The sequence below is a fragment of the Capricornis sumatraensis genome, chromosome 9 (assembly GCF_032405125.1).
Source record: "Capricornis sumatraensis isolate serow.1 chromosome 9, serow.2, whole genome shotgun sequence".
NCBI lineage: Eukaryota > Metazoa > Chordata > Mammalia > Artiodactyla > Bovidae > Capricornis > Capricornis sumatraensis.
The window spans coordinates 45394162-45416025 of record NC_091077.1 but is presented as its reverse complement, the minus strand read 5'-3'; the positions used below and the strand labels follow the sequence as shown (position 1 = coordinate 45416025).

At 53.4% G+C, this 21864-nt stretch overlaps 1 protein-coding gene across 2 annotated transcripts in view; it reads right to left on the bottom strand.

Annotated features, from left to right (window-relative positions):
* Positions 1–3016: 3016 nt before the first annotated feature.
* The window catches only part of TCF7 (transcription factor 7), a 31817-nt gene continuing 12969 nt past the window's right edge, over positions 3017–21864 (bottom strand). Inside the window, exons 4-12 of one of the 2 annotated variants that reach the window (XM_068980434.1) lie at positions 12443–12551; positions 11561–11648; positions 10020–10112; positions 8803–8922; positions 8218–8380; positions 7998–8105; positions 7456–7504; positions 4376–4620; positions 3017–4035 (exon numbers count right to left, since the gene is read on the bottom strand). In XM_068980434.1, coding sequence (XP_068836535.1) covers positions 4541–4620; positions 7456–7504; positions 7998–8105; positions 8218–8380; positions 8803–8922; positions 10020–10112; positions 11561–11648; positions 12443–12551 — 810 coding nt within the window. In that variant the 3' untranslated portion in view covers positions 3017–4035; positions 4376–4540. Of the gene's footprint in view, positions 4036–4375; positions 4644–7455; positions 7505–7997; positions 8106–8217; positions 8381–8802; positions 8923–10019; positions 10113–11560; positions 11649–12442; positions 12552–21864 lie in introns of those variants that run through there. The other variant, XM_068980435.1, reaches the window with a different exon arrangement.

The window sequence follows — 21864 nt, the reverse complement described above, 5'->3', positions numbered from 1 at the left end:
ACCAGTCTTCCAGCCTCTTATTTTTATCCAAAGAAAGTGAGGGGCCCTTTCCCACAACATAACAGCAAACCTGTCAACCTGTCTGCCTTCTCATTTCCGAGTTATTCTGAGCTAATTCTGTAGTGTGAAGTCAAGCTGTGAGGCTGGAGTCTTGCCTCTGCCTCTTAGGACCTATGTGGTTTTGGATAAGTTGAAAACAGTAGCTCGCTGAAGTGTAATGCTGTTGGTGAGTTGATGCTTAAGGATATATGCCCTCTAAGAATTCTTAACCTCTTTTGAAGTGCTATTATTAGCTTGCCTTCATAAATCCATCGTTAATATACAAAGTAGATATTACTTAGTTTTGATATTTTTCCAAAGATTCACAGAGGTATCCCTTACAAAAGTTAGAGATCCCAGAGTGGCATTATACTGTGATTTGTTTATTCTACAATTGTTTGTACATACCTGCTGCTGGAATTAATTAAGCAAAATTTGTCTATATTGTAACTTGTTGGATAGCATGACATCATGCTAATTCTTAGTCTGGAACTAGCTGGAGAAGGATGGTGGCAGTGAGTCACTGGGCACGTGTGACTCAGGGCTTACGAAGTTCTCTCTGTGGCTCTCCCTGCTGTACTCCCTGCGTATATTCAGTTAGGGCTCCTCTGAGACCCCCACTGCCCACTGTGGACAAGCAGACCAATATAGAGAGCCTGAGGTCCATGGTGATTTGAGGTCTGAAATGGGTGATTAGAATAGTTGGGATTGGGGGGTGACACAACCTAGGAACCAGTTTCTGCTTTGCTGACTGGCTCTGTTTCAAGAACCCATGTGTGTAAGTGTGCTCAGTTGTGTCTGAGTCTTTGTGACCCCACAGACTGTAGCCCGCCAGGCTCCTCTGTCCAAAGGGTTCTCTAGGCATTTGCCGTGCCCTCAGGGGATCTTCCTGAGATAGGCATCAAACCCTGGTCTCCTGCTTAGGCAGGTGGGTTCTTTACCACTTGCGCCACCTGGGAAGCGCCTGTGGTGAACTCTTAAAGCTCTCTAGAGACTTGAAGCAGTTACAGTAAAACAGCTTTTCTAACCTGACAGAAAAGGCAGTTTAGCTTTTTTAATATAATGAATTAGTTTTTGGTTTCACATCTTATAGGCCTGGCAAGTCTGTGTTACCCTTGCCCACTCTGTGTGCAGTTTTTTCCCCCTAGAATTGCATGCAGGAACTAATAGCCTTTCTGCTTTAGAACAGTGTAGAGAACCATTTAAGCCAGGCTTAACACTGAATAAGGTTGGGCAGCATAGCTTCTGGGCTGTTCAAAATGTTGTTGCAGTTCTGAAGTTAAGCCACAGGGCTTCATATAGAGGGGGGGAATATCGTCTATTTGGGAGGCTTGGGGAGATCCTGCTAGCTTGTTGGGCAGAGCCCTCACCGAGTGTTCCGAGCCCGGGAGGGCAGGGGGAGCAGCTTTAGCAGCGGATGGGACAAGCTCTGTATTTCAAGCAAATCTGCCAGTTGTCTAGGAATCTGTAAGGGAAGTTTGGGTATCTCAGAAATATCTCAGAAAATGACTAGTTTTTGGCTGGAAATGAGGTGGGACTGCTGTGGTATTTGAAATTGAATTTGAGGCTACACTCTCAAGTCACCCTGTGGCCTCACAGGAATGTGCTGGTATGATCTCTGAAGATTTGAGTTTCCTCTTTGAAGTCAAGTTTTCTTTTTAATTTTTATTTTTAAGGCTGGTTCGATTTTAAGAATGTTGCCAAAGCTTTCCTCTTTACCCTCACATACACAAAGAGTGCATTGTTATGTATCCCGTGTGCTTTTAAATAAGACACCAGATCAGATGCAGCAACCCGGTCTTGCATAAGCCTTGGTTAAAATGCGGTTTTTTGAAACAACTAGGCCAGTAGCCAGAGTGGATTTCTTTAAATGGGACAGATGTCAAGAGAATGGCTGGTCTCCTCTAGCACCCAGAAAAAAGCAAGTCTAGGATTACAACTTCCAGTGGCCTACTTCAATAGATACTACCCTGGAAGATGACTTTATATTTTAAAATATAAAGTCCAAAAAATTAACTGCATTAAGTGAAAATTGTAAAATATGATGGTGGCCCAGCAGCTGGCTATTGTGACATATCTTGGTCACCATTTGTATCTAATGGTTGACTGACCTTTTGAGCTGGCTCTGTAACTTCAGAGGTTTTGTATAAAATGAATACTTCAGGGGCTTCCCTGGTGGTCTAGTGGCTAAGACTCTGTGCTCTCAATGGTAGGGGCACGGGTTCCATCCCCGGTCAGGGAACTAGATCCCACATGCCGCAACTAAAGTTCCTGCATGCCTCAACTAATTACCCGGTGCAGTCAAAGAAATAAATTAACATTAAAAAAAATGAATACTTCAGGAAATACATCACACATCTTGCCAGTCTTTGGGAGGAAAGGGTGCTTAAAATACCCTTCTTTTGGATTTTACGATGATACCAAGTTATAAAAGATTGTTTTGTGTTCATGTTTTCCTTAGAATAGGATATGCACTTGTCTTCTCTTTGCCTTCAGAGGGAAATTGAGCCCAGTGATGTGCGCCTGTTTCTGGTTGGGTTGATTTAGGGGCTGTGGGTGGCAGTTTCCAATCCATCCCCGTATAAGCAATGGGGGCAGGTTGGCCTGTGCCTGCATCAGTGTGAGGTCAGAGGACCAGCAGGGTTATGATCGCAGCTTGGAATGGGGGCTGTATACCTACCATGAGCTCTCTAGGTTGGAGCAGGCCCCAAGCCCCTTCAGGAGAGGTGACCAGAGTAAATCCCTGGCTCAAGGTCTTGAACATGTGTACCATAGTAGAGAAGAAACCCACAGTTTTGTGACTGTGGAAAAGAAACAAGTGGCTTACTGTCAGTGAAACAGCTTATTGTTCAGAGGCAGGATTTGAAAAAGAAACCCAGTAAAAAGTATCTTTATTCTCATATCAAAGTTTTTCTGTGATATGCATTAACAATACAAAAATATCTTGAATATTACAATGGTCCTTTTTTCTCTCAAGACTTCTTGCAGCACTACACTAGAACATACGATCTTTGGATTCTGAGAAGCCAGTGGCTAAAGTAGGAACTAGGCTTGTGTTGAGGGGTGTGTGTGGGTCTAAGGATAGCCCTTTCTCTTTGGATTCAGGCTACGTACAGTGAAGTGGAGGCAAAAAGAAAAAAAAACTAAATTAAATTAAATGTTTGTTTTTTAAGGCTCAGGGTTGAAGCTTGGCTCAGAAATGGGTTAAAGTAGGCTGTGGTGAAAACCCGATGTTCACCACTAGAGGGTTTCTGGGCTCCTGCTTTAGTTGTTTGGTCTTCTTCCTGCAGCCCCATAGGGAAACTGAAGCTGGCCTGCTTACACGCTGGAAAATAGGTACTGGCTGTCCTGAGGTTTGGTTTGCCCTTTCTTACAGCTGTCTAAAGAGCTGGCTAGACTGATGTGGATAAGCTAGAACTGGATCTGTGGACAAGGCTGTCAGAAGTGGGGAAGGATGCACACTGGTTTTGAGCCACAACTGACTTGAACCAGTGACTAGGGCATTAGGTATCAGGGCTTCTAGTAGGTTACAGTCCACGGGGTCGCAAAGAGTCGGACACGACTGAGCGACTTCACCTTCACCTTAGGGGGTTGAATTTCTCAGGAAACATTTCCAAGTAATTTGAACTATAGCCACAAACGCTCACCACCCACACTTGCCTGTAAGGTAGTGTCAGGTTATTCCAGTTGCTGGGCTGATAGGCCTAAATCTAACCTATTCCATTCACTTATTGAAAGCTGCTAAAAAGAATGTGGGCAGAAGCTTCCCTTGGTTCAGCTTACAGATAGCAGATGGATTTCTGTAAACAGGGCTTCTCCAGGCCCTTAAGAGAGAAGCAGTGTCATCTTGAGCTTTGTGGTTGTGACCATGCTTACATGTTGTTTGGTAAACCAGCTGGTTCTTGGTCCATGAAGTATCTGGTACAGGGAAGGTGGGGCAGTGGTGGAGGGGATGAGTACGGAAAGCAGCTGGGCTCAGTCCAGTCCACCTATGACCTATAGAGGAAAAGCAAGGGGGGGCAGGGGCATCTGGCTGTCAAGACAGAGGGAGGGAGCCTGCCCTAGGCATGGGGGATGCCCCTGACGAAATGACACAACACAGATCTGATTCCCATCACTTGGAGCAGTTTGAATTGAGGGCCCCAGGTTTAGGCAGAAGTTGTGCAGACTCTGAAATCTCCAGGGCCTGAGCTGTGGGAGGGAGCCAACAGGCCCCCTGGCTGGTTTCCACCTGCTTTGGGACTCTGTCGTCTCCTCTCAGAGGGTGAGCCCCTGGAGGAAGCCATGTGTCCTGTGCATGCTAGGCTGCCTGTCTCTGAGATTCCTGTTGCTGTACCTGTGTACTCTGCTGGTCGCTCTGAGGGGGCTGAGAGGCTGAGAGTGGCTGAGAGGCCTGGTGATGTAGGCGCTGGTTCTGCAGGGCTAGCAAGCAGTTCTGTGGGGAGGTGGGGCAGCAGGAGGTACGAGGGCGAATCCTGGGGAGTTGGGGACCTGGGGCAGCCTAGAGCACTGTCATCGGAAGGAACGGGGCTGGGGCAGCGGCCTTCTCCGGGTAAGTACCGAATGCATTTCTTTTTCCTCCTAGGAATAGTGAAGAGAGTTATCTGTAAACAGAGGGTGAATTCATAGTCATACACCACAACCAAAAAATGCTGTCCTTGCACAGGCCTATCTCCCCATGACTTACATACATATGCCTATGCCTTAGGACTTAGCATGGCAACTGCTGGGCCTGGCCCAGACTGTGGACAGGTGCAGTTCCCAACAGAGCCACTAGATGGCACAGGGACCTTTTGTAGCTCCATGTGTGGGCTGCCTGCTGTCTTCCAGGACAGCTGTCTCCCAGTCTAGGCTGTTGCAGCTTGCTTCACGTGTTTGTGAAGCTCAGATCTGATTAATGTGTGCTTGTGGCTTCTACCCCTGAGCATGTCAGATACTTAGAGCTAGGCTAGGAGCAGAGAAGGAGAAGAAAGGGAATTGCCTCACCCATTCCTACCATCTTATTATCTGTTTGAGGACAGGGCTGCCTACCATCATGTGTACATATGTACATACACTTATTCCCCCAAATTCCTCTTTGTTCTTGGACAGGGAACGTGGGGGTACCCTTCAGGGCTGAACAAGTATTTCTTAAGTCAGTGAACTTACTGCCTGGAGCAGCCTCAGCCTTGGCCCTGGCAGGCCTGGCCTGAGCCTAATATAGGTATATTTGGTAGGTATATTTTCTTTTCCCATATACAAATATTGTATGGTGAAACACAGGTTTAATGCCATAGGATCTGAGTATGGGTGCCAAGGGCACCTGTGTTAACCTCTCCCTACATCTGGTCTTAGTAGGTCACATGGCTATTGTGCATTTGCCTTATTCAGGTTATTCTCTACTGCAGTACTACTTTGCTGTTCTTAGATTTGAGGCTCAGTATGGTACAACAGGGATCCCAATTTGACGTGAAGGAGCTGGTGGACCACGATGACGCTGAGGCCTGGGGACGGGCTTGAGCCACTTAAATGCTGTGTGTGAGATTTGTCTAATATGGACCTGCTCGGCCTGATTAGTACCAGGCAACCATTACCAGGGAACCCTGGGCACCAGGCCTCAGAGATGCCTTTTAAGCCTGCCTTTCCTTCCATCTAGGATATTCTCTCCTGTTCCTTCCACTTAGACCCAAGTGATCTTCCTCAGAAGCTGTGTTCATTCTCATTCTTAGGAGGCATTGGCTTCCCAGTCTGTGGGTATGTTGGGGGGCTAGAGGCCAAAGGAGGACAGCAGGCCCAGCAGAATCTGCAGAGTCAGGGAAGCAGCTTGAAGCAAAGGGAGGGTGGTGGTGGGGACAAACCCACCTGCACGGACCACACCAATCCGTCTGCTGGTTGAGGCCAAAGCGAGCACGGCATTTCTTAGGCGAGCCAGGGTCTGCTCACAGCCATGCCAGAGGGGCAGAGCAGGGCAGAGGGCGAGCAGGCAGGCAGCAGGGCAGAGCAGGGCCCAGAAAGAAGAGGTAATATCAGTGTTAGCCAGTCACAGATACCCCACAGTCCCTACAGGCAAGGGCCTCTCCATGGCCTGTCCAGTCTTAGTGGGAGGCCAAGGGCCCAAAGCCAAGGTATCAGAAGAGGCTGGCACCCAGCTGGCAGTATAGAGGCAGGGGAAAAATGGTGGGGGTGGAAGGGAGCAGACCCTATCAGGCTGGCTCCTCTCTGCCTTGTGGGGCCCCCTGCAGCAAAGGGGCTGAGAGAAGGGCCTGAGGGGCCCATGGGGATCAAGCTTCTGCCTTAGGGCTTCCCATCCCCTCCCCCAAGGTCTTGCCCATTTTATCCATCTATTTTAGCTGTCAGTTTTTCTTCATCTTTGCCAGTGCCCAGTCCTGCCTGACTGATTTCCCCTATGTTATAGCTTAAAGCCTATGCTACACACAATTGAACACTGTCCAATCTTAGAGAAAAGACTGAGGACTCTACTGAGCCCCAGTGCTAGCCTCCTGTGTGGGGGCAGCACAACCGAGAAAGTCATTCATGGATGTGGAGTGTGAATTATCAGAGTTGGGACAGGAATTCACCCACAGGAAGATTACCTAGAGCAGGGTGTGGCTTTCCTGGGTCCTCATGGAGTGTACTTGGCACCTCCATGACAAAGAGGGGTGGGGCAATAGAGAACCTACTAGGCACCAGCCAACAGGCTGTGTGACCATAGGGCTCAGGCCTGGAGCGTGGCTCGCACTCCACCCAGACACCTCCACGAACTAATCTGGATGCAGTGTTTGGGTTTAGTCTTGATTCACACACACAGTTCCTTACTATGTTCTCTGGCAGAGGGTGGCTGTTAGGAGGGCTTACAAAGGAGTGTGTGTTTGTGGTGGGTCACAAACCATTGCTGCAAGAAATGGCTTTGGGCTTCCCTGGTGGCTCAGTGATAAAGAATTCACTGGCAGTGCAGGAGACATGGGTTTGATCCCTGTTCTGGGAAGATCCCACGTGCTGCAGGGCAACTAAGCCTGTGCACCACAACTGTTGAGCTGATGCTTGCAAGCTGGGGAGCCACAGCTACCGAACCCTGCATGCCCTAGAGCCTGTGCCCTTAGGCGGAAATGAAGGCCCAGCCCAGCCAAAAATAAAATTCTGCTGGTCTTCCCTGGGACTTAAAATAGCAAAGAGTATTAGTCACTCAGCCATGTCCAACTCTTTGTGTCCACTCATGGTGCCAGTCTCCTCTGTCCACGGGGTTCTCCAGGCAAGAATACTGGAGTGGGTTGCTGTTCCCTTCTCCAGGGGATCGTCCCGACCCAGGGATCAAACCTGGGTCTCCTGCATGGAAGGCAGATTCTTGACCATCTGAACTCCCTGGGATCTAGTGCAGCTCTTTCTCTGGTGGGGCTTTGATTTGTGAGGTGCAGGCCTAGCTCTGAGGGAAGGCCTCACCTGAGTTGGATTCTTGGTGCTTTTCCCTCGACCGTCTCTTCTTCTTCCCCTGCAGGGAACAAAGTGGATGCTCAGGACTCTGGATGGCAGTTGGGACACCTGCAGCCTACTGCCTAGTCCGGCTGCCCCTGGGGTTCCCGGCCCACCATCCCCTCTGACCTGACCTGGGGCCCTGGTGTTTTCTTGACACCAGTTTTTGCTAGGTAACCACAGGGAAATTGGGGGCTCCTCCTCCCTTCCCCACACTGGCCTCCATTTTGAAGGAGGAGGTGACTTCAGGCTCATTTTCCTCTTTGTGCTGACCTAGTCAAATACTGCACAACGGCCCTGTGTGGAAGCACATCCTGGGGAGGGGACGGATGTGAGTCTGCCTTCAGGGCAGGCTCCCCTCATCTGAGCCTCTCCTGAGCTAGCCATCGAAAGTCTTGAGCCTCTGCTCCACCCTGTCCCCTCCTCCTGTGTGCCTTCAGGACAGCAGTCCTGACTTCCTCTGGGGTATGGCATGCAGAAGGCTCCCCTACTGCGTGTGTCTGGCCACTCACGTAGTTGTCCCGCGCCGACCAGCCTGGGTATAGCTGCATGTGCAGCTGCCTCTCCTTGCGGGCCAGCTCATAATACTTGGCCTGCTCTTCCCGGGACAGTGCGTGCCACTGCAGTGGGGAAGGGGGGCAGATGGAGGATGCATCAGAGTTGGCAGGCTGCTCAGCGTGAAGGTAGTCAGGGTAGTCACCCCTACCAGCCCTCTTGCCCCCGCGGCCTCACCCGACGGCCCAGGATCTGGTTGATGGCAGCACTCTCCTTGAGTGTGCATTCCGCAATGACTTTGGCTCTCATCTCCTTCATGTATAGCATGAAGGCGTTGAGTGGCTTCTTGATGGTCGGCTTCTTGGCTTCCTTCTCTGCCTTCGAGTCTGCTTGAGCTTTCCTGAGGGACATGTGAACACTCAGGAGCCCTCACGGTGTGCACCTAATGCGCCCCTCTCGTGTCCCGTGTGTCTGTCTCTATCTGTGATTGGGTAGATATACTAGGGTTTTGTAAATGGTATCTTATTTTCGCTGCCCCAGAGTAGGTGAGCGGAGCTCACTGTTGTTCCTTATAGGAATTTTGTAGCTAAGTAAGGAAAGCCCCTCCTCTCTGGGCTCAAACTAAATCCTTGTTCCCCATTCCATCCACCCCCCTCCTGCTTCTGAGGGTCAAAAAAACAGTGGTCAGTGGTAAACTGCCACAAGATGGCTTGACAGGGGATCTGGCAGTCCCTGGAGGGAGGGCTTGGCCCTGGTGAGAGGAATGTGTGTCCTGGGGTCTGCTTATTTTCCCTCCCCGCCCCCAAGTGTTTGTTCACTCACAGGCTGCGGTCATAGGGCTGCAGCTCCTGCTTCCCTGAAGAGGGTACGATGGCTGGGTGGGGGATGGCTGCGGGGTGACCAGGGACACCAGAACCTAGCATCAGGGGTGGATGGGTGAACCTAGAGGCAAAAGAAGAGTTAACGCTGAGCCAGGCATCACGGCCCAGATCTGTGGACACACAGAGGCCGCTGCACAGCACGCGAGGACAGGCGAACGGTCACCCAACTCCACTGGCTGCATACAAGACACAGAAATACAGACACCTGCTCCCAGCACTGCCCAGACACTGCGAGAATCTACATGTGCAGCAGATTCAGGTGCTTCCTGGCGTCCTGAATAACTTGTGAATCTGTCCCCTTCTCACCTCCTGCTCTCACCAGCTCAGCCTCAACCTGCAGCTGCCCTGTGGGCTTCCTTCCTTTCCTCATTGACCCCTCCAGGTCTCCCTCCATATAACAGCACTTGAGTGCTGTTCCCCCTAATGCTCATAGAATAAAACCCAGGCTTCTTCCTACGGATTGCACACCCATTCTGCACCCCATTTCCCATCACTTCCTGCCCCTCAGCCATCTCCGGCTGGTTGCTGTTATCTTTGTCCCCCTCGCTCAAGAGCTATCCTCATGAAGCTTGTCCTGACGCATCAGACATGGCTGGGTCTCCTTAGGGCTTCCCCTTCACCCAGATAGCTGCTATATCTCTCCCTCCCACCCTGGGCTGGCGGCTCCAGTAGGTCTAGAAGTGTCTGCTGACAGACCTGTTCCATCCCTGGACAGGTCTGTCTCCGAGGAAGTGAGCTAAGTGAGAGGACACACATGGACACATAGTTCCCACTTGTACAGTATGGAGTCACTGAGCAGGTGGCCCCTAAGACATGTAAAAGGTGCTGCCTCAGTTTGGACAGAGCTCCAGGAATGTCCAAGAGAGGTGTCCTGACCCTTTTCGGGATGCACAAGAGGTGAGTGTGCACACACCTGCACACGTGTGCCTGCACGCTCTCTGGCTGCTCTGGTGCTTTGCACAGTATGACTTGGGCTTAAGCCTCCTACACACCCACTGGCTTCACTCTCAGTCACAGGGCAGCTCGGGGCTGGAGAATGACAGACGGACGGATGGACAGACGACAAGAGGGCAAGCACTGGTCTGGGCATAGCCTCTTGTGGGCACTGAAGCCTGGGCAACAGGAAGCAGGAGCCTAGCTGCAGGGTGGGGGACTCACCTGGGGTAGGGGGCGCCAGGGGCTGCGGTGGGGGCAGGGAAGTGCTGTCTATATCCGCAGGAAGGGGACAGGGGGTAGAGAGGAGGGCTGGGCCTGTGGTTGGGAGAGATAGCTGTTAGCAGTCTGGCTACTGGCCAACTGTTAGTCTGACTACTGGCCAGATGTGGGGAAGGAGTTCCCCACTGTGCTCAGGCCTGACCCCTAGTGTAATAAGGTAAACTGGCTTCCGCTTGGACCACTCTAGTGTATGTTTTAAACATCTGCCACCAGAGGGCAACCTTTCTCTCTGCAAGCTAACCTTTCTACTAGTGTCTAAGGGCCAGAAATGGCAGCACTCTCCTGGCACTGAGCTTAGAAGATCCCTGGGTCCCCTCCAGTCTCATCTTGTGAAATTTGGGCTTGATATTTGCATACCTGCCAATAGGACCTTCATGCCCACTGTTAACACTTAGGATTGTTCTGTCCCACTTTGCTTCAAACTCCTGGTCATCTGTCAAGGTCTTACTTGGCCAAAACAGCCTTTCTTCTGAAACAGCCCTGGGAATCCCAAGCTGGACGAGGTGTCCCCCCAGGCTTCTACAGCCCTCAATCAAAGCACTGCTCCCATGCTTTGTAACTGGCCTCTTGTCTGAGTTGTACACAAGGTGGACTGAGATATGAGAGGGCAGGGACCTGAGGATCAACCTGCTGCAGCAGTGCTTCTCTGGTGCCCAGAGCTTGCCTGCCACACGTCAATCCTAGGGGTAGTCCTGATTTGTATTCAAGGTGGAGCTTTATCCAGAGAGAATCTGGACATGGAAGAGTGAGCTGAACGTGGATAAACAACAAGTAGAAAGAGGCAGGCAGGCCCAGGGAAGCCAACCTTTCCTACTTGTGGGTGACCGTCCCAACCTAGAGAGGCCAGAGACCTGCCTCGGTCAAACTGCGGTTGATGAGCAAAAGGTCACATACTCTGCCAAGACTCTGCTCCAGCCAAAGACAGGCCCTTTGGCTCATGGTTCGATTTGCTGCATAGGATCCAGGCTGGCTTTTCCTGGCCCAGCATTAGTGGACTCGACAAGCAGGCTGCCAGGAGTTTGGACTGAAGCAGGCACCATAGGGGCAAAGACGGACCCTGACCTTCGAGCAGCTCTGCCAAGGAGGAGACCAGCCGGCAGCAGACACAGAGACGAGTGGGTAGCATCCCCCTGTCCGTCAGGCCACTGAGAAACAGGGGCCTCTCCTGTGTCCCTGCAAGCTGCCACCTCCCTGCTCAGGCCTGCCTTTCTATCTCACACACTCATATGACCCTAAACAGCCCAGGGTTCCCCCATTCAAGTCTCAGACATTAAGGCAGAGCACGACAGGGCTGGGTCTCCTGCCTTTCCAAAGGGAGTTTGTGTGGCTGGCTGAGGTATGGCTAGAGGCGCTGGCCAACCCCTGTTACCTGTATAGAGCTGGCAGCAAGGTGCTCAGCACAGAAGAGTGGAGGAGGAAAGTGGAAGGGCGGGTATGGGTCCAGCCAGCACAAGGGGCCCCTTTCCCACTGAGCCCTCACTTACCAGCTCACAGTGTGGGGCAGCTGTCCCATGCTGCCTGAGGTCAGAGAGTAGAAGCCAGAGAGGTCAGGGGTCTGCAGAGGCCTGTGAACTCCTGCAGGGGAGAGGGGCAGAGTAAGTGAGCTAGCCTGACCTAGAAGCCACTCCAGCTGGTTCCTGCATCCTAGAGCCTCCCGTGGGGCCCTCAAGATCCCGTGTCCCTGTGCTACAGGCCCAGACATACTGGTCTTTTCAGGACTAGCATGGTGTGATCAGAGTGCCCCATCTGCAGACTGTGGGCACAAGGGCAGATGGTTGGTGTGACTTGCTTGTGGACAGTGGCTGGGTAGTGGCAGAGCTGGAGTCATGAAGGAGTGGAAGACCAAACCTTGCCACGCCCTGGCTCATTGCTGATCTATAACTGGGGCCTCTCTGCTGGGGTCTCTAGCCTGGCTTTCTGGGCAGGAGGCAGACCCCTTGGCCCAGGAGCCCAGGGACCCAGGGCTCCACCCATTGCTCTTGCCCCCTCCTCCCCAGGGTTGAGTCAGCAGGTTTCCCACAGCCGACAGTGGCTGATTTCAGAATGACTTTGCCTGAGGCTGAGGTGAATCAGCCATCACAACCACCACTTTCCATTTTCTCACTGTGGGGAGGGAAAGACTACAAGTTCTCTATTTATCATCTTCACACAGAGGCCTACTCCCATACTGGCACTGGTTAGCCACTTAGGATTCAGTCTCCTACCTAAACCTCAAACCTTCAAATTTTGACCTGGTACCATCTTGCCCAACCCTTTGGTGCCTTCAAAAAGGGTCTAGCCTCTTGCTCTCAGAAGGCAGGGACTTGATCCCCATTCCCCGCCACTCCTCTGGGTCTTGTTGGGCCCTTCCCATCCAGGATCCATACCTTGCTTCTGGCTGATGTCAGCTGGTGCAGGTGTGGGGTGTGGGCTGCTGAAGTGGTCATAGAGAGGAGAAAGTTGGGGGACGCCATGGGAAGGCTGACTGGCCTTGTTCTGAAAAACAAGGAGGGTGGGTGGGTGAATGTGGGAGACCCGAGGAAGGCACAGGACTGGGGTGCACATATAAGCAAAGTCCCAATTTGCTGTGTGCGGGTAGCCCAACCATCAGAGCAAAGTGGAGGTGGTCAAAACCACAGGCTTCACTGTACAGAACCCCACTCAAGCCACCCTGTGTCCAGTGGCTCTGTTGCCCCTCTCCACCACCCTCGCCCCAGACTTTGCTCAAGGAGTCCAATCTCCCAGAGTCTCAGTCTTTCTTTGCCCTCAGCTCTAGGAGGCATTTTCCCCCTGCCCAGGAAATTCTTCCTGTCTCTTGGTTTCAGAGATCCCCGAGTTTCTCTGAGGCCCAATTGCTTGTCTGGTGAGTTGCTCACAAGCCTTCAGCCTTAGGACAGCCTAGAGCTTGCTTTTCTCCTCTGGCCCCCAGACTGAGGGGCTTGTGTCTGACCCTCTGGAGCCACCACTTAAGAGGATTTTATGACAGTGGAGGGGGCCTTTTCTTTCTCAAGGGAGGTGGAGCAAGCTGGCTCCAGGTGTGGCTAGGCTCCCTCCAGAGCCAACCCACCCAGCCTCCACACTTCCTGTTTCCTCGGCACCACAGGACTCTTACTTTTCACACTGGTCACATGGATTTGTCATGAGATGACTCATTCAGGCTGGGACGGGGGCTCCCCATCAGAACCTAGCCACAGGGAGTGTTCTGCTCAGGGCCACGGCTCAGCTCTGCATATCCTCAGTGCACACCTTTGCTGGCTTGGCCCTGGAGACATCATCTAAAGCTCAAGGTTAGCACCACTTGTAAAAGCCCACCTATGGGGACGCTGCCGGCTGGGCTCACAGATGAGCAACCACTAACCCATGGCACAGAAGAAGTATCTTTGGGACGTATCTGGGGCAAGACACTAATGATTATAGAGACTGTGGTCTTGGCTTCTTCCCAGCCCATAAGTGAAATTTCTCACTGGATGAATGTAGCCAGTATGATGGATGCGGCTCATAACCCCTTCATCACCAGCTTTGGGGAAGGTTAGGGTAGCTCTTGGTGGGAAGACCTGGCTTAGGTCCTCTGGCACTGGCTCTTGGCAGTCCAGGTGAGGCTAAAGGGACCGGCAGGTATGAATCACACTGTAGCCGTGGCAGGAGGCTCCCAGGTGGGCACAGGATCCCACACGCGTCTGCAGCAGTCCTGGCCACCATCTCCCCCACATTCCTGCCTCCAGGGGAGCTTCAGGCTGGGCTACAAGCTGCACCGTTCCCCCCCAGACTTTGGTAAGTTGCCGACATTACCACCTGTCAGCCTCCCGCTCATCCCTCTGCCATCCACCAGGAGGAGTCTTAGATCCCAGGGCTAATCGGCATGTCTCAGGAAGGTAGGAATTAATGTTCTAATAGTGCTGGCTCCTTTGTGGCTGGCATGGATTTGACACTACACCTACTTCCTGAGGCCAATGCCTCAGCTCCGACCAGAGCCTGCTCCTGAGCTCTTGGGGCAGGCAGGAGAGCTTTCTGAGGGCTCTCCACTGGAAGCCTGAGAGAGTCTGCCAACTAGGTTCAGTTCCTGGAGCTAACTTTATTGCCATACCCGGGCACCCGTTACCCTGTCGCAAATGGCTGTCATGACGACATGTAAGAAGCCCCTCATTCACCCTGAAGAGTGAGGATGAAACGCTACTCATAGTACCTTCCCTTTCCCTCTGGTGCCCGATCCCACATGGCCCAGACCCTTTGGTCTTATTATGCCAAAGGAGGTCTGCCTGGAGATGGCAGACATGCCTGGCAGCATCACTTGGGGAGACTGATGACAGGGCCATGTCATTTCCAGGGTTTGGTTGCTGTGACCGAAGGCCAGGCTTTCTGAGCAAGCTGGGGAAAGGAAGGTCCTGTCACTCTCAGGTCCTCTTTTACTCCCAGCACAGACCCAGACAACGGTAACAGGTTTGGACTGTGTGGGGGAATGGAAGGTGGAATGTAGGGTTCTTAGGCCCGCAGGTGTCTGGCAGGAGAGAGAGGAAACTGGGACAGATACGGGATATGTGGGGAATGTGATTTCTTCATGTACTGAGTTTTTGCCACACGCCAGGCCCTGTGCTAGACCACTCTTTATTCCCACTCAGGGCACCAGCAGACTGCCATTTCTCCAAGCTGTAAATGTTCCGGGTGTCACCTCATTTCTTGCTTCCCTTTATTGCACATCTCAGCAGGGCAGTCCTTGTTCTCTACCTCCAGTCCTCAGCCCATGTTATCCCTTCCCTCCAAGCCAGCTTCTTGCCCCCGTCCCCAGTGACTTGCACGTTGCTGAACACAGCAGTCAGTTCTCAGTCTTCACTGTACCTGGCTTCTTGGCACATTGAACACAACTAACTTCTCCCTCCTCCTCGCAGTGGGCTCTTCACTTTGATTCCAGAATGCCACACTTCCTGACTGTCTTCTAACCTCTGAGGCCACTCCTTCTTGGCCTTGTTTCTGGCTCTTCATCATTTCCCTGTCCTGACCCAAGCATGGCCCTCAGTTCTTTAGCAATCCTCACCTCACAAGGGTGCTCTCATCCAAGCTCACGGCTTTAAACTTCATCTGATGACGCTACATCTGTATCTCTGCAGCCTCTACTTCTCCCCGGAACGCTACTCTCCAAATGCTCCCAAATGCAACACGTCCAAAGTAGAACCTTTGACTTTTTGCTCCAAACATTCCTCTCCATATTCCTCAGTTAATATCAATTCCGTCCTTCCAGTTGCTGAGACCAAACAGCTTGGAGTCATCTCTGATGCTCCTTTTTCTCACACTCCACCTCTAGTGTGTCAGCAAATCCTAATGGCTCTACTTTCAAAATATATCAGAACCCAACCGTCCCTTCCTCTCTCCCTGTGCCCACCCAGTCTAAGCCACAGTCACTTCCCACCTGGCGAATGCAGCAGTCTCCTGCTCCGCCATCCACAGCCATATAAATCACATCATGTCCCTCATCAACCTGGAGCCCGCTCCAGACTTGCCCAGCCTCTACCACCCTAGGTCAGACCCTAATCACCTCTCCAACCCTAACACCTTCCTCTCTCCCTGCTCATTATGTCCAGGACTTTACCTCGTTGCTTTAGCCTCCAGCCACCTCTTCCACTTACTCCAGTGGTCATTTTTTAAGTGTCCCTAGGATACGGAGGAGCCTGGTGGGCTGCAGTCCATGGGGTTGCTAAGAGTCGGACACGACTGAGCAACTTCACTTTCACTTTTCACTTTCATGCATTGGAGAAGGAAATGGCAACCCACTCCAGTGTTCTTGCCTGGAGAATCCCAGGGATGGGGGGGGCCTGGTAGGCTGCCGTCTATGGGGTCGCCCAGAGTCGGACATGACTGAAGCGACTTAGTAGCAGTAGTAGGATATGAAGTGGGTTGGGAAGCACAACTGCCAGGCTTGCTGACCTTTTCAGTGACCTTACCTCTGTAGGATCCAGGGCCAGTTTGCTCCTTATAAAATAAGCATGAGCCTATTCAACCCTGCTACCTAATTGGTCACAGATGCAAAAATCCTGCTTTATCCTAGAATTTTGGAGGCAGGAACCCAGGGCCTATGAAGGTAGAAAGCTTTCTAGAAACCTCAGTGGCCTCCTTAACCTGATAAATTCCTAGGATAGGGATTAGCCAGATCCGAGGCCTCGTGGCACACAGGGAAGACGAAACTGGGACCTTGGTGGGGGCCTCCCACATTTGCCATCTTAAGGGCACAAATGCCTGGAGCTCAGTGCAGGTGGTGGAGTGAACAGGTCCCTCCAGGCCATAGGGCTTTCAAGTTTAAACCGCTTCAGCGAAGGCCCTGCCATCCCACCTTGGTGCTGGCTTTTCAGCCCTCGGGTAAAAGCCTGGCTGGTGGAGTGGGCAGCTCTGAGCTTGGGAAATCTTAGGAGCAGAGCCTGGGGTCCAAGGTGCCAGCTCTAGGAGGACAGTCCCAGAGTGCCACCCTTCCCGGGCTGGGAGGGTGAGAGGCGGTATCTGCTCCAAGGCAAGGAGAGGATGGCTCCACAGTGGATTTCTCAGCAAACCACCTTCCCTGCAGATGGCTAGCATGGGCCAGAAGTCCTAGAGAGCTCTCTCACTTGACAGATGGCTAGAGCTGACCCTCCTCGGCCAGGCTAGTTAAGCTCCATGTTGTATGTAGCACAGCTCACTCTAAGCCGAGGAACCCTCAGAATCTAGCTCAGCCTCAAGCCTGGTATGTACGTGTCCAACAGGGGCAGGTGCACTGAGGCCTCATCCTGTACACCAGCCTTCCCTGGGAACTGGGGAAAAGCCTCATTAAACAGGAGGCTCCTGCCAAACCACAGGAGAGGTGCCAGGTGGGCAGAGGGGGCGCTGAGAACCTGCGGGCAGCTGGAGGACCCGAGGTGCCAGGGCTCCAGGGCAGAGCACTGAGGGCCTGGCCGGTCCTTCCCACGTTCGTGCAGGCTGCCTCTGAGTTCACTCCCCAGCCCCCTCCACGCCTGGTGGTGGTGGCTGGGGGGTGGGAACTGTCTGGCGCAGGACCTGGTGCCCCATGCCCCCCTCGGCCAACGGAACGTCCCGCTCCACGGCCTCAGCACAAGGCTGTCTCAGGGCTAGGCTGCCCAGACAGCAGGGTGGAATTGCCTGGGGCCTGGCCTGCGTCTGGGGAACTTAGTGACTGGAGCTTCTCTCCTCCCCTGATGGTGACTGCCCCATTCCTAGGGAAGGAGGCAGGCCTTGATGGATTGTCTGCCATCCCTCGTCCCTGAATATCTGGATGGCACAGCCTCTTCTAGAGAGCTGGGCACTCGTGGTAGGATGTATAAGCCAATGACAGACTCGACAGCAGACTGTATTCCTTGACCAGTACACTCCCACACCCTTTTGACCTTTGCATCCAGCCCTTTCCTGTTTCCCTCCAGACTGCAGCACTCAGGACGAGTCCAGGACTCCTGGGCTGGGAGGCCATGCCTGCTGAGGCCTTAGCACAGGCGGACCTTCCTGCCTTGGCATTGCTCTTACTGTTCCTCCCACGCCACTTCAAAACCCATCATCCCAAAGGGGGTCCTCATCCTTCTGGGGTTAGCCCATGGCTGGAGATTCCTCACTCTGGTGCCCTCATATGTCCTCCTCCTGTTGAACAGGCTGGAGCTAGGAAGGGGCCCAAGGGCAGGGCCAGGCAGGAGGAGGTGGAAAGGAGGGACTCCTGAGGTCGGTCTCCCCTGCTCTGAAGGCGAGCTTGGGCCTGGCTGCTCCGGCCTCCCTCTCCCCACCCCCACTTCCTGCAGGCTCAGGTGAAAAATAAACACAGTCGGCATTTTCCCTGCAGACCGCAGAGGTCCGCTTACAGGCTGTGTGCACCCTGAGAGCCCTTGCCACCGCCAGCAGAGAAACTCCCTCGCCTCTGACGGTTGACTCTGAAAACCCCCAAACGCTTGAGCCCCACAACACTTTCCCAGCGAAGAAAGTTGCTGCTTCCTCTGGTCTCAAGCCTGGCGGGGGTGGGGAGCATGTGAAGCCTGACAAGGTCCTCCCAAGAAGGCCTCCCCTTGGCAGAGGACTGTGCCAGGAGAAGCACCCCCACCCTCCCTGCCCCCACCCAAACACACACATAAACACACTGTACCAGAATTCACAGTTGATCACTATCAGCAGACACATTCAGTCAGACTGTATTTACTAAGCTCCTACTATGTATCAGGCAAAATAACGTTCTCGGCTAGAAGAAAGAGCATCTGCCAATGGCAGATGATTAGGAGAGGGATAGGTGTACCCTGTGCAGGCATAGTTCTGAGCGCCTTGCAGATTTTAACTCATAGACTCCTAAAGCAAACCTGTGATACAAGGTGTAATTATTATCCCCATTTGATAGATGAGGAAACTTGAGGCAGAGACATTACATAGCTTGCCAAACGTCACACAGTTTGTAAAGGGCAAAGCTGAGCTTCCTTCCACCCACCGTGCTGCAGAGGCCCTCTGGTTGTCATGGACTGACAAGGGGGAGCAGGGGAAGGAGCCCCAGTCCTCAAATCAGTCTCCCTGCTTCAGCCTAGTTGGTCAGTCACCCAAGTCAGTGCTTCCCTGACCCTAAAAAATGCTCCTGTAAGTCCTGAGACCCTGCACTGGGAGCTTCCCTGACAACAGTATTTAAGACATGACCCCCAGGTCCCCAGCTCACATCACTCCTCACCCTCTCACAGCCACACCCCAGCCTTGTCCAGCCTCACAGGCCTGCTTTTCTCTTACCCGGGCACCCAGCTCAACTTCACCTCAACACCTTTGCCTACCGCCTGCACGCTGCGCTCTCCTCCTAGCTTTCCGTATTTCCTCCTACTCTTCGCCAGATTCCTTCTCATCCTGACCTCACTCTAAGGGCCACTTCCTTAGAAAGGGCTGTGACCTGGGAGGGGCTCCAGCAGCCCCGCAGGTGGATGTGCCTACTTGCTGCAGGAGTGGCTGGGGGTCCTGGAGGGCAGAAGGGGTTTGTTGGTCCTCTCTGCCTCTCCAGGGTCTGTACTTGGCTTGTTCACTAAGCCTTTTAAACAAAGGCCTCTAGAAATTCTGGTGCCCCAGGACTTCTGCATGCCCACTCACTCATCCACCATGGACCTGACTCCAGTCTCCTGGCTCCTAGAAGGCGGGGGAGGGTATTCCTGATGCCTGATTTGAAGCTGGGGAAAGGCCTTTGGGGACAAGTCCACAGAAGGAGTCAGATCCACACCCTGAACACAAGGTAGCCTATTGAGAGTGATTGCTCTCTGTGCCAAGGGCACGGACATGAAGTTGAGTACTGTAAACGCTCATTTGAGGCCAGCATTATCCTCCCCATTTTACACGTGAGGGAAGTGAGGCTGAGGGACACTGGGAAAGTTGCTCAAACATACTCCCTCGAGTCAGTGCTGGGGACCCCTTTAGGACTCTCGGGGTCTTCAGCGATGTCAAACACAGTCTCATCTCTCCCCTCCTGTCCCTCTGCTCCAGCCACTGAGGGCTGCTGGCTCAAGGGCGAGGCTGTTCCCTCTGCCTGGAGAGCCATCGTCCACAACGTGCTGGGTCCTTTCGCAGTGTATGTGGGCAGGGCCCAATACAAGCCAGAGTTTAGGGAGAATGAGGCAGCACTGGACCACAGCAGCACACAGGAGGCTGGGAGGAGCTGGGCGACTGCCGGGACTCAGGGACATCCTGCCTGGCACCTGGGAACCCGTGCCGCCTTCCATCTCATCTCCTTTCTCCAGACAGTCAAAGCCAGGGTTGCCAAGTTCATACAGTACCTTTGTGCTAATTGGAAGAAGCACCTCCTCTGGAGAGGCACCTGGGTCCACACCAGGGCACACGGCTTGGGGGACATAGTGCAGGCTGGGTCTCAACTCCTTGGCCCAGATCCCCTGCGTAATCCCACAGAGTGGCCCTGCTCATAAGGCCCTCTCCAGTTCTCACTTCTCTTCCCTGCATTGCCAGAAACTACACGTGTCAACTCTGAGTGCCCCTGAGCATCCACTCTGGTCTTGATCAGTTCCTCTGGACCCTCCCAGCTCCAGGGTCCCCTAGCGCCTACCACAGCTCCCCCAGGCCTCTCTATCATCGATGGTGCTTAAGTGCCAAGGAGTCTGGCCAGTTGCTGAGTGGTAACCACCTCCCCCCCACCCCCAAAGGCCTGGGACAATGAGAGTGAAATTCCCAGAAGGAAGCAGGTCCCCTTTCCTAAGGGGAACTCACCTGTGTATCAGCCAAGCCTTGACGTGTGGGCTCCCACAGATCCCACCTCTGCAGATACACCCTAGCTGGGCTCATGCCCTTTTATCCCCACCCCTACTCTGGGCCCTTCTGCCCAGAACATGGCGCTCTCCAGGGGATGGCCCTCCAGCTCCCCACCCCCAACAGAGCATGGAGCCGTGGCACTGTGGCCCGCGGAGCTGGGGGACTGGGGGATGGCTGGGCCACCCCCTAGTAGACCAGGAGGCTTCAGTCCTCCCGCCAGCACTGGGCCCTTGCCAGGGATGCACAGAGCCCTACCAGGCCCCTGTGGCCAGTCCACCAGCTGCCTGGTCCTGACATCAGATAGTGGGGCCCTGCCACAGCAGAGGTGAGGACCGGAGACCCACAGGCAGCCTTGGCAAACCACAGGCCTGCTCTAGACCCAGCCCAGCCCCGAGGCGCCCTCAGAGCTAGCGGAACCTCACTGAGTTGAGTGGCCTGGCCCACAGCCTCCAGCGGTTTCTATGCATTCGTTTACTTTTGTTTTCCTTCTTCCTCTTTGAGGTAAACGCCCCTCAGGACAGGATGTTTTTAGAGGAAAATATAAGCTTCCGGGAGCTGCTGCAGCGGAGCTGCTAGTTGATAGCGCGACACATTTTTGAGGACACTGTAGCAGCCCTGGGGCTGGGCATCCCCTGGTCCAGGGAGTCACTCTCCCAGCTCGTTGATCTCAGTGCCCAGCCATCTGGGACCCTGGGCGGGCTGAGGCAGGCCAGGGGCACAGCATCAGCTCAGGCTGTCTAAGGCAGTAGGGAAAGCTGGGCTCTTGGAGGACAGCATCTGAGGAGGTCAGAGGTTTTGTTACCCTGGGAGTTAAACCAAGAGGCTTTGTGGAAAAGTCCTGAAGAAGGTGAACGTGCAGGTATAGAGGTGGCAGCCCCTACTAGTGACAGCCTCCTATATGCCTGGCACCCTGCAGAGTCCCACCTGCAGAGCCTTCCCAGCCACTGTGTCATCTGTGTGTACAGTCTGTGCAGATGAGGAACAGGAAGACAGGAGAGGGAAAATGACTTGCCCAAGGTCTCAGAACAAGTCGTGATAGATCTGGATTTGAATCCAGCCTCTTGGGTTCCCGGCTAGAGGTCTTTACCACTCAGTGACAGGCCCCACAGGCCAGCTGGTGGTAGCCAGCAAGGAGACCACACATGTGAGGCCCAGGGGCTGAGTGGTTGCCAGATTCTCCCTTGCCCACACTGGATCTCCTCACTGAGACCTCCACCCACCCAGGACCCCAGGGATCACCGACTTCACCAGCAACACCCTGCCAGTAATCTCTCTTAGAAAAAACTGAGCTGCTGTGTGACTCTGACCCCCATCTCGCTCTGTGTGAAGGGCGTTTTCACCCTGCCCTATAGGTGGTGATTTTGGTCCTCAGTCATAAATGACTAAAGGAACCGTGAGAACAAATTCTTCCCACGGGGTTTGGCCTCTGTTTTCCCAGTCCGCGTGCAGCATTTGCAGGGGTGGGGATGGCAGGCAGGGATGGCCACTGGCAGAAGAGTGAGTGTTCTGCTTAGGAGCAGGAGCCAGGCAGGCCCTGGAGAGGTGGGGGCTGATGGTTAGCAATGGCTCGAGGCTGGGA